The 17,832-nt window shown below is 30.1% G+C and overlaps 1 protein-coding gene across 2 annotated transcripts in view; it reads left to right on the forward strand.

The window, feature by feature from the left end:
• The first annotated feature begins 1,206 nt into the window (after positions 1 to 1,206).
• Positions 1,207 to 17,832, forward strand: part of LOC140744948 (organic cation transporter protein) — a 28,820-nt gene continuing 12,194 nt past the window's right edge. For both annotated transcript variants that reach the window (XM_073076675.1, XM_073076676.1), the window contains exons 1-2: positions 1,207 to 1,394; positions 15,270 to 15,381. In XM_073076675.1, the coding sequence (XP_072932776.1) occupies positions 1,352 to 1,394; positions 15,270 to 15,381 (155 nt within the window). In that variant the 5' untranslated portion in view covers positions 1,207 to 1,351. The remainder of the gene's footprint in view (positions 1,395 to 15,269; positions 15,382 to 17,832) is intronic.

The raw sequence follows: 17,832 nt of genomic DNA on the forward strand, positions 1-17,832 counted from the left end.
ATAATTATTTTGTATATATATAAAATATGTAATGCTGTGTTAATTACTTGTTGACGACATATGCTTAATTCCTCTGCTAAGGAAAATATATCGAGAATATACGACCATTATACAGATATAGTTTATTTACACGATTAATTAAATTGCCAAGGTTAACGTACTAGTTCATATTTGATAGATTTTATCGCCTTTATTACGACTTAATATTTCTTTTAGTTATACATTTACATAAATTATACATATATAGGAATATATTTTTAAACGACTGCTTATTTAAGTAAATTATATCTTGACAGTACGTAAATATTAACAATGATTTTGTTTCGTATTAACCCTAAACCAGAATATAAACTTGACCCTAACATGACTTCCCTATCATTTTGTTTCCTACAATTATATCTCTAATTATAATTTTAAATGAATATGATGTTATCCCTATATTTAATCGACGAAACTAACAAAAATTAAGCGAGATTTTGTTTATCAATATAGTGTTATCGGTCACCAGTTAGTATGATAACACGATCGTTCAAATGAATAAGTATGATCTCAAGTTACTAGCAAATAGTAACTAAAAAACTTGTGTGGTACTTTTCCGCTTCAAGCAATCGAACTCATAAACTCGTGCGCTTTGTAACGGCGCGGCATTATGTTAATAATAATTACGTCTGCTATTTAAAAATGACACCTAAAATAATTAGTTCTACATAAGAGATAAATGTAGAGTCGGTAATTTAGGTAGAGGTAGTTTCGGTAGAGTAGGTAGTATATTTTTGGATATGTACCTATTTATGTGCTATTTTATTTATTTATTTAATATACGAGTAATAATAATTATCATGTTCAATAAAATAATTACACATATAGCGTTATATTATAATTTTTATCAAAGTTATAATTTGGCATTTAAAGTTACTAATATCAAGCGTTTAATGCCAATAATTGTTGATAAATTTAAATGTACAATTTTGTTTTTCAATATCAAAAATAATAAAAAAAAACTCTTCCACATATTACATGGTAGGTACATACCATTTACTTGGCGTTCCGAAACTCAATAGGCATTAATATCTTGACGAACGGTGACAAGTAAAATAAGTTCTCGAGATTGAAAGTGCAGCATGGGAGCTAATGGAGATAAGAGGCAATGCGAGTTTTTTTGCTCGATTGCGGTAACCGACCGCCACGGTGTCGGCGCCACGACGATAGCCGTCCATTCGCTCGTCCGCCGGCACGCTCGCCTGGCGCTCGCCTGTACGCCGGCGCCCACACTTGTGTACATCAATGGTGTTTGTAACTATCGTTACAGGAACCTTACTTACTACCCGCGGATATTTACACCGAACCCACCATGGACAAGGATCACGCCTTGGAGGAAATGATGGGAAAGCTTGGTGAGTCTGCACTTTAAGTTATTAACATATTGTAATCGAATTTTGAACTTGCGACACTGAAAGAACTAAGTTACTTTTACATTCGACGTGTAATGCGTATTTTAATTTATTAAACCCGTTCGATAACCATATGAAGAATATAGTTATTGGTCCGGTTTTCGTGGCTGTAGATTATTCTTGTATATTGAAATGGTATATCTGATGCAACTAAACATTACTTTGTAGGCATGTTATAATTGTGTGTAAATATGCGCAAACGATTTTCGCAAGTAAAACTTATAAAAGTTTAAACATGTAGTTTTACCAATATCTGCAATAAAAAGTACCTACTGCGCGTAGGTACTTTTTAACTTAATTACGAAAATTTAGAATGAATGATATGTAAAACTGTATTAGAATAAGTTTTATTACTTATTTCTGATTATTATTACTGTATTATATGTTTTCATTATGTATTTTCTACAAATTCATGTGCATTTAATATGCTAGCGTAAAATATTCGTAGAAGTGGCTTTTAGTCGATTAAAGTAATGATATGCTTTATAGTATGGATACTTTTATAGTGTCATATCTGTTTACCAAAGTTAAGTTGTAGTTTAAACTGCTTTAATACCTAATTATTGTGTTGGAACATAATTTATTTTAATTGATTCAGGGTCAAAAACACGCTTTGTATCTGTATAAATTAATGTAGAGTCATCTGATTTAAGTAAACAATACCAGGATTTAAAATTTAATATAGATATTAGGTTAAACTTATATTAGTTCCTTCCTTCAACCTTCTGTCAACCTATACCCCATTATTAGAGAGCATAGTATGTATAGAACAATAATCTATTATGTATTTAAAATAAAATCATTTCGATAAATGTTCGAGTTCGTATGTAAGTCATTCGTTTTTATTTCATTAGTTAGAACTTATTATAAATTAATTTCGTCTTACAGCATCGTTTGCGTGGAGACTTCATATAATAATTAAGTATCGGTGTCACATTTTAATGAGCCTTACCTCGTTTGCAATAATGCAAGTAATACCTAAAAGGTAAAACCACACTGGCTGCAATTCAGAAGTTTTTGAGTTATTTGACGTAAAAGTCGGTATCAATACACTGCAAGTTAAATAAAAGCTTGTGAAAACCAATTAACTGTTGCGGTTGTAGTATCTACGTTATATTTTATACTGTTTAAATATATTTGTTGAAATATTTATTACAAACAACATAACTAATATCACTGTACTATAGTAATTTTAAACTGAAAGTTTTAGTAAGTGATTAATCTTGACGTTGTTGAGTTTTGCCTAAAAGTCCAAAATATTCCTAAAACAAAAATTGTCATGTCGTTCCCAACAAAAACTCCCATTTCGTTCATGTTGTAAAATATGTTTAAAACATTTGACGTTTTTACAAGATAACTATGTCATAATTAGGACAAACTAATTAAAAAAATAGGTTTTGGAGTTTTTGCGTTGTACAAATTAACACATGTACAGAACAAGCAGCAATTTCGAAATCACAGACAGACAGTTAAATTTTATTATCTTGAATAGAAACGTTGTACATGTAGTTAAAACGCTTAGCGCAGTAACATGGCTCATACACCAAACATCTTCGAACCGTTATATTTTCTTTGCGTTCCAAGAAATAAAGACAACACAGGACATGTGGCTGGAATAGTTTAATATATATTTAGTTTTATTATGAATGCCATTGCGTAAGACTGGGTCAGTGTATTATGTTAAGCATGAGTGGTTTACATCAAATATTATGCCAAAGTCTGATGTGATTGTTTGATATGTAGCGTAAGCAGTGTTAATAGAATTATCATAAATCTAATATTACCCCGTTCCTGGATGCGATATCACACGATACTTACTTTTGAAAATAATGTGAAATAGTTTTAGGGACCTGTGTAATTTTTTTCAATATGTTTTCCATATCCACAGTTACTTTTAGATCATTACCATTTACCCATACATTTTTTTACTTATTACTTTGTGTATCTTATAAAAAACTAGATAGGTACTATTGGGTTCGCGTGGACGATCTTAAATGTGATCTTTCTTATATTTCCGAACCATCACGGTTCGAATTCGAAATATAGGCAGTATAAATATGTAACTAAATGCCAAATGTCATAATGAAACGGGTTCCTCCAGTATTAAGGGTAAGGCAATTAAGTCAAGAATAAAATAAAAAAATGCGTAAATAAAAATACTGTATTATAAAAAAAGCTAAGAACAAACGGCTATCTACAAGTAGTGATTTTGTAGATAGTCGTTTGTTCTTTGCTGTCGTGGATTTGATTTGACCCACCTTAATATATAATCACATTATTTACCCATTCATGTGTGATATAAAATAAATAGAAGATACATAACAGGTTATTAACGATATGTCGTGTGTTTTCTGTTCTATATTTAAATGGATTTAAATGGATTTCTCGTATATTCGACCTTTATTGCAGAATTAATTAAATACTTGCTCATTTTAGTTACTAGATATTTAGTTACTTAATAAGAAACTGGTTACGAACGTATTTTATATCTATACATTTCTGAATTTATTAATTAACATACATTACAAACTCAAAATAGATACCTACACAAGTAATGATATTTAATTCCCTGGTAATAAAATTTAATATAATTTAATATAATTTCCCTTAACACGTAAAAGTTTGTTGATTCGCAATGTAACTCCGAAGCTAGTTTAGGATAAAGATAATTGCTATAGGCAATTAGAATATATTTGACATTACCATGTTAGATAGTCAATTGTATGATGATTGTGATGACTGTGTGATGATGCTCCGTTTTGGAGCGAAACACGTGTTGGTGGTGGTATGTATGGTGGTGTATATTTTTATTTTATTTTTTAATTTTTGCATCTGCACGAATCCTTTGAGGGAGGGAGGGTGGTACATACTGCATATACCATCATACATATTTGTAGCGAATTGTTGCGAAGTAGTTTTAATCTTAACTTATCCTTATAATACCATATTTCTTAAATGTAGGTATCTAGTAGGGAGGACAATATAGTTCTCGGTCCGCCTTTTCTTCTTTAATCGAGCTCGCTTCGAGCCCTATGGACCATCTTTGGATCATCGCAGATTTAAATAAGCCACTCAGTCTCGCGCTGTAACCACCATACTCAACATACCCACTCATTCAATGCCCGAACACCGTTGGGCCAAGCCGCAGTGTTGGGCAATAAATAGCTCGATTATTCTCATATTACATGTAGATCTTAAGAACAGCTGGTATGGCATACGACGACTGCATAACGACTGCATACGAGTATATAATTATGTGTCCGAGGACGATAAACTCACTCTGGATCTTTGAGAGAGTGTATAATCGATAACGATTTTAGCAATAACTTTTCCCACGAAGTTATGATCCAATGTTTCTGTTAAAGGAGGTACCCATGACAAACTTACATCTTAAAGTTATACATTAGCCAGCCGCATGTAACACTTTTGCCTAATGGCGTTCCTGCCAGAGTGATAACGAAAATGAAGAAATAATTCAAATGAGACTTGAATACGGAACTGAAGAGTGGGAGGAAGAATTTCTTACTCATCTTTTTACTTAGTTACTTCTCTTTAAAAATTATGAACAGCTTTTTATTAACGATTAGTAGGTAGCTTTTTATAATAACTTTTTAAAATAGTTTAGAAATTGACCTGGTTGGGCGGATACGCTTATCAGCGAACACGTTATCAGACCACATTCACGAAATCATAACAATAAACATTTCCATATTGAATATGTACTTAAATATATAAGTACTACATACAATCAAGTTCCAAGTTACCAACTCAGAACAAAAGCGGTAATATAATGCATAAATATACCTCTATCTGTTTTTCTGTACACAAAGGAGTCCTATTTAACACTACAACATTAATTGTTATCAAACACAGGGCCATAGTGCGTTGACAATAACAATTGAAGATAGGTATAAGTCTATATATCGTTCTCAGACCTGTGTCTAAAAGATCAAACAATACGGCTATTTCAAATATTGACTATGTGACTAGATATCAATACCACTTTAAGGTCGTCTAATAACGGGTAATAATCTTAAAAGTAACTTGAAATATATGCGAATATGATAACGCGTAAAAGGTGCTAGCCTAGCGGTTAAGAAACTCGGCCTCTTGATCGAGGGGTCCGAGGTTCAAAATTTCAGGCATGCACCTCTGATTGTTTAATTATGTGCGTATTAGAAATTAATTTTCACCTCCTTAAACGGTGAACGAAAACATTGTCAGGAAACCTGCATACTTGAGAGATTTATAACAAAAAACTCAAAGGTATGTGAAGTCCACCAATACACACTTGGCCAGCGCGGTGGACCATGACCTAATCCTTCTCATTCTGAGAGGAGAGTGCTCAGCAAAGGGAGAGTAATGGGTTGATGATGATGATGATGATGAAAAGTTGCTAGACATAATCGTTTGACGTCCTTTATTAATAATCAATCTATACAATGTTTTGCTGATCAAAGACCTATTTTTTTATAGAATAATTATATAAATTATTAATAGCGTGTGTTAGAGTATCTCACTTTACATTCTTCAAACCAAAACTTAGTAGCAAAACTTAACTCTGCTGATATAAGCCAGAAATATCCATATTGAAATACATAGATACTAGGCACAGTTTGAGATACTACAATTTTCGCACAAGATTATAGCGATTAAGTTAAAGATGTCCTTCAGCACTGGTTTTGATAACATATAAATGATAAGATCTTTAACATATTTTAGGTTAACAAGCATTAGAAATAAACTATTTTTTTAATATTTTGTATAACAAGTCTACGAGTATACGAGTAAATTAATTTAGTATAGATATAATTAGACTTCATTCAAATAACATGTTTTCCTACGATACTATTGGAAAATATGAAATGATAGAAGTCAATATTTGAGCATTATTTCAAATATTTTCAAGCATAAAACTTTTAAAACCACTAAATTACCGGTTTTAGAAGACTCGAGTAAATATTACAAAGTCGTTTTAATATATTAAAATTCCTGTGTAATTTAAACAGAAAAACATTGTGATTAAAGTTTGGATTAATCAAGTGTACGATGAAACTTATACGTTTAGCTTAGCAAAGAGATTAAATATAGGTAATGAGTTTTACAGAGAAATTGTTAAGATTTTCATACAAAACGGCTACCAACTCCGATTTCACCAACAAACTACCAGTTGATTATTATCAACTCGAAGGTGATACTTTCCTTCCCAACATTCAGTTTATTGCTACTATGAATACTGTATATAGTTTAAAGTCTTTCTAGCTAATTGTCTGTAGTTCTGAATGTTCTAAAACTTCTGGCATAAAAGAAGCATTTTGTTCGATTGCCATTAAACACTTAAGATCCATTTGTATTCTCCTGTTATCCTTAAAATTTACTGCTCGTATATGAGGGAATCTTATCACACATCGATTTTTTTTTTGGTATTTGTAATGACATATTTTACTATTTTTGTCGCTATAGTACCGCAAGTCTACAATCCACAAAACGACCTTGAATATCAATAGGCTGAGACGATATTAACGACGTGGTATCGATATACTAAAATAGGTAAACTAGTTATATTACTTTTACAAAAATGTAAAATGCATCTCTTTTACCTTGGGAATTTTGTGGAGGTGTGTCATATAGTACGAGTATATAATTTCATTGGCGCTAACAAAAAGCTTATAGGTACTACATATATCAAGTTATATAATTCAATTATCGTACTATTCTAAATTGTGATTACACGTACTTGCCTTAAACTAGTCTTAATTGAAAAAATACAACTATTTATTATTTAAAATAAAAACCAGCAAAATATGTTAGTTTTAATGGAATTTCCACTTGTTGAATATTGAGCTAAAATCGGTCGCGTACGATGCTCGAATCTCTATACTCATATGTGCACACACACGCTTGTAAAACATAGACAAAGATTACACACAGAAAGAAAGCCGCATAGTAAGAGTGTAACGCTTTTTCCTTACATAACAATTTCCACCATTCAAAACTGAAGGCGTCGTTAACAAACATCCAAAAAACGTAATACTTGTACTTAATGTACTCATATGTACTTAGTACTCACAGATGTTACAGTATTATTTATTTAGAAGCTGGTTATAACCGATTTTACACAGTTCACGCAAAGATAAAATTTACCCTTAAAATAATTAATTATAAAGTATGATATGAATGAATACGCTCGTTTTTTATTAGAGGTCTTAGAGTTCTTTAACAGTTTACTTTAAAGATAATAATAGTAATTATTAGTTCAGTGTTCATTGGCATGATCTATAGCGTAATCTTATTTACTGTACATTTATTATTTCTTTATCATAGCATTATTATAATGAGGTACTTTAGACGTGTGGCTGGCTGGCTGCCTTTGCGGTTGTAACCCGATCGTAAGCATCGGTATCCCTTACGAGGATAAGTAGTTGTTTTATAACAATTATTGTTTTGCCTGCTCAATCATTGGAGTACAAATTCATATCGTGTTCAGAAGAAGACAATTTTATGTTGCGTTCGAATACACCTTATAAGTTAAATTAAATTGTGTTTTATAGGAATGTTCGTATTGACTTCTGAATCGATAATTATGGTTTCCCTCTAGGTCATGATAGATTATGATTATTAGGTATGTGGTAAAGGATAAAAAAAAAAAAGAACCTTATTATTAAGCCTCCGTCTGTCAAAGGGCTCTATCTCTTGAACCGTAATAGGTAATAGGACTCTTGAAAATTTTACAAAGTATTGCGAATTTTATACAATTCTATAAAATACTATAGAAAATGGAAATTTGGTGGTACGGAACCCTCAGTGTGTGAGTTCAAATCGCACTTAGTCAATCATTATTTCATTCAAGAAGGTTCTTAATTTTATGAACCAACCTATTATAGACTATCTATTCATACCCAAGTAATTATTTATCAACGTTTGTGAACTGCTTAATGGGTAATTCGAGTCGACTTTGCATTTAAATGTATTTTTTATAAAACGTAGGTATCAATAATTATTTTTAAGCGTATTAACAATTTAACATATCATTTTATGTTATTACCGTTAAAATGTATTTGGAATTCCCTCGTATAGGATTCGCCATTTTTAGGATTCTGAAAGTGAACCCTTAAATTACTTCAACCAGAATAAAAAAAGATTGTGTATGTGTATCTCAGTAGGTATAAGTTGTTAGATTTAAAAATTACTCTTTTACTTATCTTACATTTCGTGAGATTTTCACACGGACTATAAAATCCTTCAGTACGCGATATGAATTATCCGGATTTTAGTATTAGATATCCTTATGTTAAGATCATTACCGTTTTCAAAAATATATACAAGTAATATTAAATATTATTAAACATATTAAAATATATTAAAGGTTAAATATATAAAAGGTTAAAAAGAACGGGTTTGTATATATTGGTATCGTTAAATATAAGACGTAAAAGCTCAAAAACGGAAAGTTATACCTTGATCATAGACGGACACTTGAATTTTATTTATACGATAATGTAGTTAATATAGATATAAATAATGTACCTACGCATTATAACCATGTTTCTGGGTATGAGCCAATTAGGTCCACGGTTCTACTCATAAAACCGATAAGCTACGGGTACGGCGCTATTTACGTACTCGCGCAATATTTCCAGCAATATTCGGTGACCTTATATATCCAACAAGGTTTATAATGTAGGTAATTAACACGTTCTTGGCAAAATATTGTAGGTAATTTCAATATCTACGAACAGTGTTAACTACTTGATATTTTAAAATGACATTGATATACCCTTATAGAGGAGTGTAGAGTTACTACAGGATTCATTTCTTGAATGATTATTATATGTACTTAGTTGTTTTTTATAGGTATTATTTCTAACGCATAGTTTAGTTTGTGAAAACGATAATTTATTAGTTTTATATTTTGAAGCGGCGTTAACTTTAACAAGTATTTTTAGTATATAAGTGCAAATTTACTTAGTATTGTTTATAAAATATCCCATGTGTAAAGTTGGTTAAGGAAAATCCATGGATTTATGATTTATCGATTGACCCAATTTGTAAACCATAAATATATTTTACCCCGTGTTACTAAAATATGTGTATGCAGACGAAACAAATGTATTCAATGTTCCATGTGCGCGGAACAAATCATATTTTAAAAAATAATAATCACTTTTCAACCTGTAGTTATTTTTAAAATTATTATTTGCATAATATATTAATAATACATATTTTCAGCTTTAAAAAAAAAAAGAAAAATACACTTGATACGTGAATAATACGCATACCTGATGACCGTCACTGCCGTGTATGTGCACTTAGTATAATATTTATTATCATAAATCATCTTAAATAGTTATTATTACAAGCGATTACCATCGCCGACATCTACTAAATTGTTACCAAGAAACTTGATGCAATTAAAATTCATATCTCTTCATACATTGTAAATTGTTTGTACAGATCTACTGAGATGTGAAGTCTACGTTTTAATTATCCTATAATGTTTCTTTACACTAAGTTATTAAATGTCTTTATTGCAACTACACATTCACCATGTATGCTAAAAGGCACAATAAGATACGTGACTCCCTTGTTGAATGTAATTTCTCTCATGTTTTATTCATGAGACTCTAACCTGAGCAATGAATGAGACCTTTCCATATTTTGTGATGACTAGTGGTATGCATCGAAATAAACTTCGTACAGTTCATCGAACCCTTACGGAAATAGTGTCAATATTTATAGAAGCGAAAAATGTTACCACATCGTCTCCTAATTTAATGTTTCCTTAATTCGAACGAAGAAAAGAAATGCTAGTCATGTAGGAAGTATTATATTGTAGGTAGGTCTCTACTATTGAATTGACCGTAAAAGTGGCTAAATTGTGTAATTGGTTGATTGAAGTAAACGATGCTTGCGTCGGCTTCATATTGCGGAATGTGCTCATTTACAACTGTTTTATGCCTAGAACATCAGTCTTAAACTTCACTTATGCTAACTAGTCCCTCCCGTGTATGTGTTTAACGGCTATATACCTAGTAGAGATGATTCGTTACACAATTCGTGAGGAGAGTGAGTTGCTGGCTTGAATTTTGAGCTTAGGTAATGACAAATCGATATTACCTAATCATATAAAACAAACCTCGTTAAGAATGTACATAATTACTAATTTAGAATACTTACTGTTTTATTTTTATTTACAATCTTTGTCATTTTACGTTTAAACACACGAGTAAACTAGATAGAGTCAACTGAAGAGACAAATTTTATTTTGGCCTCATTATAATACAAAATTTGTGTAAAGTATTAATTACATGATGCAGATGTAATTTGATTGTATTTGTTTAATTGATTCCCAATACGCATAATTTTATAATTAATTTGGAATTCGCAAAAGTTTTATTTATTATTTTTTTTAAGTTTTATTTATTTTTAAAACGACATAAAAATATTATAGTGGAACAATGTTTCTGACTGGGATTTTATCAGACTGAAATATTTATGTAACATTTTATTTTAACACTATCTCCTGATTCAGATTTAGGATCATATCTCGAGTGCATATAAATGCTGGTAGAAGTTATCACTTATATGAATTTACGTAGATAATGCTCAATACTGATAAGAGACGATAAAAGAATTTACATGTCACTTTTTTATTTATCTCATTCTAAAGGCTTACATTTTTTCGGAATGCTAGGTTTAATCTAGCTTCAGCGTATTAGATAAGTAAACTTTTATCTGTAAAAGTAAATCTTTATCTTTTATATTATGTTATAGTGGCATGAATTCGTATGAATTCGCACCGCAGATTCTGTGAAATAAAATGGAAGCCTACAAATGGCACGCAAAAATAAGGAAAAATAATTCACATATAGAGTTTTAATCTATGTTTTACTATAGAATTGTAGCGTATTTCGGTATATTATTAAACAATGCGCACTTGGTTTTGATCAGAACACAGATTTAAAATTTAATAGTATTGAAAATGTCAATATATTGTCATTTCTTTGCCAGCAGTATATTTTTTCAACATAATGTAACCAATACATGAACACAAGCATTTAAATTTAAAAAAAAACCTAAATAACATCAATTTTATTAAATACTAGCTGACCCGGCAAACGTTGTGTTGCCATATAAATAAAAAATGTTAAGGGTGAACAACCCGTATCACTTAGGGGTATGAAAAATAGATAATAGCCGATTATCAGACCTACTGAATATGCATATAAAATTTGGTGAAAATCGGTAAAGCCGTTTCGGAGGAGTACGGTAACTAACATTGTGACACGAGAATTTTATATATAAGAAGATATAGATTGTAGAGTCATCAATAGTTAGGTAAAGGGACATCAGTAGTAATAACATTGTGTACTTGAATTGATTACTTGATGCTTAATAAATAAAAAAATCAAACTGCCACCAAGTGGTAACAATTGTCTTTTCATTTAAGAGTAAGACGCAGTACCTACAAACCTACACTCATACAATGTTGCCTCATGACTCGCGTTTTTAAGAACGTATTGATAAATTAATTGCTTAATCATCTATCGATCAAATTATCAAATCAAATACTTGAAATATTTTGCTGAATGTTGCTGGTATTTTTATTGAAAATTGATGTGGTAATTTGTTATTCAATATATTATATCTCACCAAGTAGTTTAGTTTATGTACGCAGAGTACACAGGGTAAACATTGTTTCTCAGTTCAAAATCTTCTAATGAAAATCATACACATTTTTATATTAAATTAGTGAAATAAGTCCTACATAAAATTATAAATATGAATATTGTTGGTGTCATTTATTTGGCGCGCTTATCCAAACGCTGAGCCTGAACCAATCAGCCTACTCAGAGTCCTTTGACCCCACATGTCGAGTTCACGGACTGATTTGAATAAAAATATGACTTATAAGAATAGAAATAATTGGTTATTTAATATAATTTACATTTTATAGCAACGCATTGTAGATTAGAGTAAGAAGCGTGCGTAAACATAAACAACAAATTAATTGATTTTAGTTTTTTCGGTTGTTACCAAATTGTTCATATTGTTGACAGGGTAATATAAATTCGGATGCCATATGATTCGACCTAAGTGGAAGTCATTATTTTTAGAAACAATTTTCGTCTTGTGAATTAAAGTAGAGCATAAATCGGGAGCTAGTATAATGATATCATAACGGAATCGATCGATTTTACGTTCTTCGGTTGTTACCAAATTGTCCATGTCGTTGATATGCTAATGTAAATAGTATGCCATGTGTTTCGACCTAAGTGGAAGTCATCATTTAAGTCGTGCGCATATAAAGCGTGATCATCTGATCATAAATGTTTGACGATCCTATTTATCAGGTCCTACCTTAACGTTCGACGTAGGCCTTAACGTATCATTTATGTAATTTTATTTAACAGCACATAATAAGTATACATTATCGCTTACATAAGCAAAACACATATAGGTATCGAATTTTTAATCTCCAGATTGATATCCAGGTATGGTCAGGCAATGTACATTGTGCATAGCATCTACAATTAAAGTAATTATTACAACTATAAAAGTAATTTATACATTTGTAAATCAAAAAGATGAAACTACCTGATGCCTTATTCATACTAAAACCTGTGAAAGTTTTATTATTTAGTTATAAATACGTCTATGACAGGTGACACATTAAAATGAAGAAAAGCAGGTGTGTGTATAAGGCAATAAAACTTTTAATGCCACATAAATTTCATATGCCGTTCAGGAATGCAAGTTACTTACGGAATACACATATAAACTACGTTATGATGGTGTCGTGTACTAAAACGATACTATTTATTAGTATTTTGGTTTGCACTTGTGTCAATAAGTACCTATTGAATAACGTTCGTATTAATGTCTGGGGTACTACGCACGTGGATGCTTGAACGTATAAATTATTCTACGGATAAATAATTTAACAATTTAGATCTGGATAATTTGTCATGCTCAATCTAAAATCTATTGTTTATTGACTAGTCTCTAAATATTCAATTTCTTTTCAGGTAAAGGTGTTTTTTCATAAAATTTAAGTAAAAATGTATTGACATTGAATATGGTCTCAAATATTAAATAAATCATTATATAGCATTTCATATTAAAATTTTGTAACTTTCCATAATAATAAATTAAATTGGATTTCTGACACTGGAATATTATTCTATTATGCGACATTTAGCGTAAGAAATGCAAAGTTAATTTATGTTCTAACATGAATTGGTTTTAAAATAATGATCATTATATTTTGGTAAGTTCTTCGCGTGAACAAAAAAGCTCATAAATATACACATTATAATATTGTATGTGAGACACAATTATGTCGGTACAAAACATCGTTATGATTATATATATTACGTGGCGCTTAGATCCAGTAAGCGGCAATTCACTTACAGGTCATTTAAGGCCAACACGCTATCCACCAGTTACTTACCATTACGTATGTCGCATTTATGTGTAATTGATTGAACATTCTACAGTTTAAGTGGAATTACTGAAACTTGGTCACTTTTTTAGAAAAAAATATTTAATAATTATTTTTAACTCGAGTTCTACGTATGCAGTGTCGGTAGACTTATATTAGCAGTCATTTTTATGTCACATGAGACTATTAATTAATCTTGTTTTTTTTTGCATTTAATTAATTGTGATATGTTATGGGTATTATGGTGAATACCTATTCTGAACATTCTTAAATCCTAAATCTATTTTTGTAATTATTAATCTTTTTGTAAATAGGAAATAAATGGTTGCCCAAGAATTATATAACTCTACATGAATATATTTTATGTAGGTAAATACATAAAAAGTACTAAAATAAGGAATTTCAGTCCAGATGTTTTTACATTAATAACATCGGTTCCTGATTTAATAAGAGGGTAAATCCCTTATGTTTGTAAAATAAATGTTTTTGTTCCCTTTTAAAACTAAAATCGACGCTGTAAGGTGTGACCATGAGATAATTTGCCCCAGTTATCTATAAACAGCGTCCTCGATTTAAAGACTGACAAAAAATTAATAGCTTCAATTAGGTTATCATGAAATAATACCAATTGCTAGAGTTATATTTATCGTAATCAAATATCCCAGTAACGATATACATATATTTCATTTTATCTAATATTTACATGTATCATGATTAACATGAAATATCTTGATTTTGTTAAAATTCAAACACGTGTTATACACAAAACTTTCTCATAGAAAATTGTGCTTTCATCAAAATGTCATGAACCTTTCTATAAAGGTTAAAATTCTAAAAAGTATTAAAGGTTAGGTTTCTATAAAGGTTTATCAATTTTTTATAAAAATAATAATGTTTTATCAGGAATTTTCTGTATAGGACCTTTTATTACCTTAGAATTACTGGAACGGTCATTAGTGGCAGTTTCAGAAATAAATTGATACAGCGGACGTTACAGTAGTTCCATTATCAGCTATGTCCGCAAACGGTTACGAACCAAGGAGGTCCTTGACATTTTCTTGTTTGATAATAAAATAATATAAGATGTGTTAAAGCCAACGTGACAAATGTTACATTACCTACTTATACACACCCACTTATATTAGATCTCGGTTTATTACTTCGTAAACAAAATCTATTCATAGGTGTGCTACAGTAAGTGTGAATATATGTGCCATTTTGTCAGTTTGTAAACTAGTTTCCTATCTACGAGACAATGAAAAGCGCCTCGAGGAGACCTTGAGTTCTGAAAAAGAAACATCTATATCATCATGCAAATGCCCAACATATTTTAATGTAAAATTAATGGATGAAAATAATTGTTTGTATTTCAGGGGACTTCGGGCGGTACCAAGGCTTTCAATTTTTCCTACACATTCTTGCGGCGATGACGGCTGGTATGCATATGCTGTCACTGGTCACTGTAGCAGCGGTGCCAGAACATAGGTATGTACCTAAAGGATGTAGTCTTGGGAAGGGATTGAACTATGCCCTCTAAGGTTAGGGATAATCCTTATGCAAAGGAATTCAGGGACATACAAAGATGAGTGCACAAACTTAGACCCAGGATTGAACTTTAAATGTATGCCTGTCTGAGATCAAACCCAGAATCCTCTGAATCAGATCGATATGGATACATTGGATAAATTGCATGTCTATGAGTTACTTTTTACTACACAAATAAGAGTTTATATAATATGAACGCGAAAGCATAATAGGTACTCAAATTAATTAAATTCAAAAATTTACCATATAATCAGGTCCAATAAGAAAATTATATTAGCAATAAACCGGATTGATCATGTCACAATGGTTGTAATAAAAATATTTATTTGCGTAGGTACATTGATTACATTATAAGAAACAATTTATTATTTATATTTCAGCATAATAATTACATGTATAAAATGTTTAATTATATACTTACATAATTTTGCTTTATAAAGTAAGTATATTTAATAATACTGTGAATAATATAATTCAATATCATAAAATAAAAACTTATTCCTAAAATATTCCATGACAGTTATGATTATTATATTTATATACCAATCTTTGATTATTGTGAATAATAACAACTACGTACTTGTTTAGTATTTAAAATCGAAATAAATGCTTTATAGTTAAACCTGTTTCATTAATCAAATACTCATGTACATACAACGAAGGTTCATATTTTAATTTCTAAAGCGAAATAAATATACCTTCATTATTGTAATTTCATAACAATTTATTACATTTTAAGAAGTGGCGATCATTTTATTTACCTTTACAGTTATAAAAAATAAGTAGTAATTAATAATACTTTATTGTACTAAATAACCGTACATAATTGTAATAATATATCAATGAGAACTTGGTACAAAATTGTATCAAGTTTTAATTGATATATTATTCAAAAATGACTAATAATAAATGCGAGACGAATTCTGTAGAGAAAAAGTAATTATTCAACAAAAATATCTTCTTACCGTGTTAAAAAAATGTTACCTTTATGTTTAAAATAAGTACCTACGTAATAATTAAAAACATATACTTTAGTCCTATTTATAAAAATGATTTACGATTCCATTTACATTATAAAAGAATCAGTAGAGTAAAAGTAATATTTTAGCTTGAAATTACCAACAAATGAGCTTAGAATTACCAACAAATTATTAATCTTCCAATAGCTCAAGGTTTCGTTCTATTTTTCGAATGTATTCTACTGTTTGAACAATTGATTTAGTCTTTACATATGTAAATACTTACTACGTAATAATTATGAATGGTCTTTCAGTTTGCGTGACAAGTAATCCATGACCGATTTAAGGAAGCAAATACACGCCATAGTAATTTATGGCTGTAATAAATTAATTCATGAATAGGGTACAATTCGTTATAAAAAGTAGAATGAGATAATTTATATTTTACTCTTCTAATGGTATTAATTGCATGTCTCTTGATTTAATGGTTTGTTTCATTTAAATTAATACTTATTAAAATAACAATAAGAAATCGTATTGACGGGATTTAAGAATAACTTTCTGCATGTTAGTTCTTTAAGTTATTTTTGCAACATAACACAAAAACTTGGAAGAAAGTTTATTATTAAGAACTTGTAACGTTATTATTGTTGCGATATTAATTAACAATTATAAAAAGGTTTTTTTTTAATTTTGTATTCTTACATGTTACGTTACATACCTACAATTAAATAATTAGAGAAATATAACATAATTAAAAAAAACGACTGTTTGAAACTATCACTCCCACAATTTAGACGAAGACGAAACACTTCATAAGTTAAAATTCGTCAAGCCGTTTTTTTCAGAATAAAATAGACTTTTGCTATAGGGACTACATAATCCGAATGATCAAAGAATCAGTTAGTTAAAATTGTACAAAATAAATATTAAATAATTATGATAGCGCTAAAAATTGGGTTTTCATGTCATTGGTTTTATAAGTGGTGGTTCTGTTTTACGTTTGAGTATTACTTATGTATATTTTCACCTGTTTTTGGTGGTTGAGGTGCGCTTGATATGTTTGTGAACGTTTTTTTGTCGTGTGCGTATCACTTCATGTATTATGGGTTTCACATAAACTCAATAAATTCTATTAAAGTAAATTTATACTCCAGACCGGTCTAAAAATGTCATTTAAATGCATGAGACCCATTCTTAGGATTTTGTTGATTAAGAAGGGCTAAGCAAATTAATTATCAATGATTGAAGTGTTCATGAAATATCTCAAATAATTTATTTAATCACCGTATTTAAAACTAGAAGGTATTATTTTTCAAAGCAAGCATCATTATATTAAATAGTGGTATTAGCCACTTCAATCAATGATTCGAATTTGGTTAAGGGCGGGCCATGTAACATATTTTACTGCTTCACAAGTACGTACTTGATC

The sequence above is a fragment of the Epargyreus clarus genome, unplaced genomic scaffold (assembly GCF_041222505.1).
Source record: "Epargyreus clarus isolate Ecla_fem2 unplaced genomic scaffold, WU_Ecla_fem_2.2 ptg000009l, whole genome shotgun sequence".
Lineage (NCBI taxonomy): Eukaryota > Metazoa > Arthropoda > Insecta > Lepidoptera > Hesperiidae > Epargyreus > Epargyreus clarus.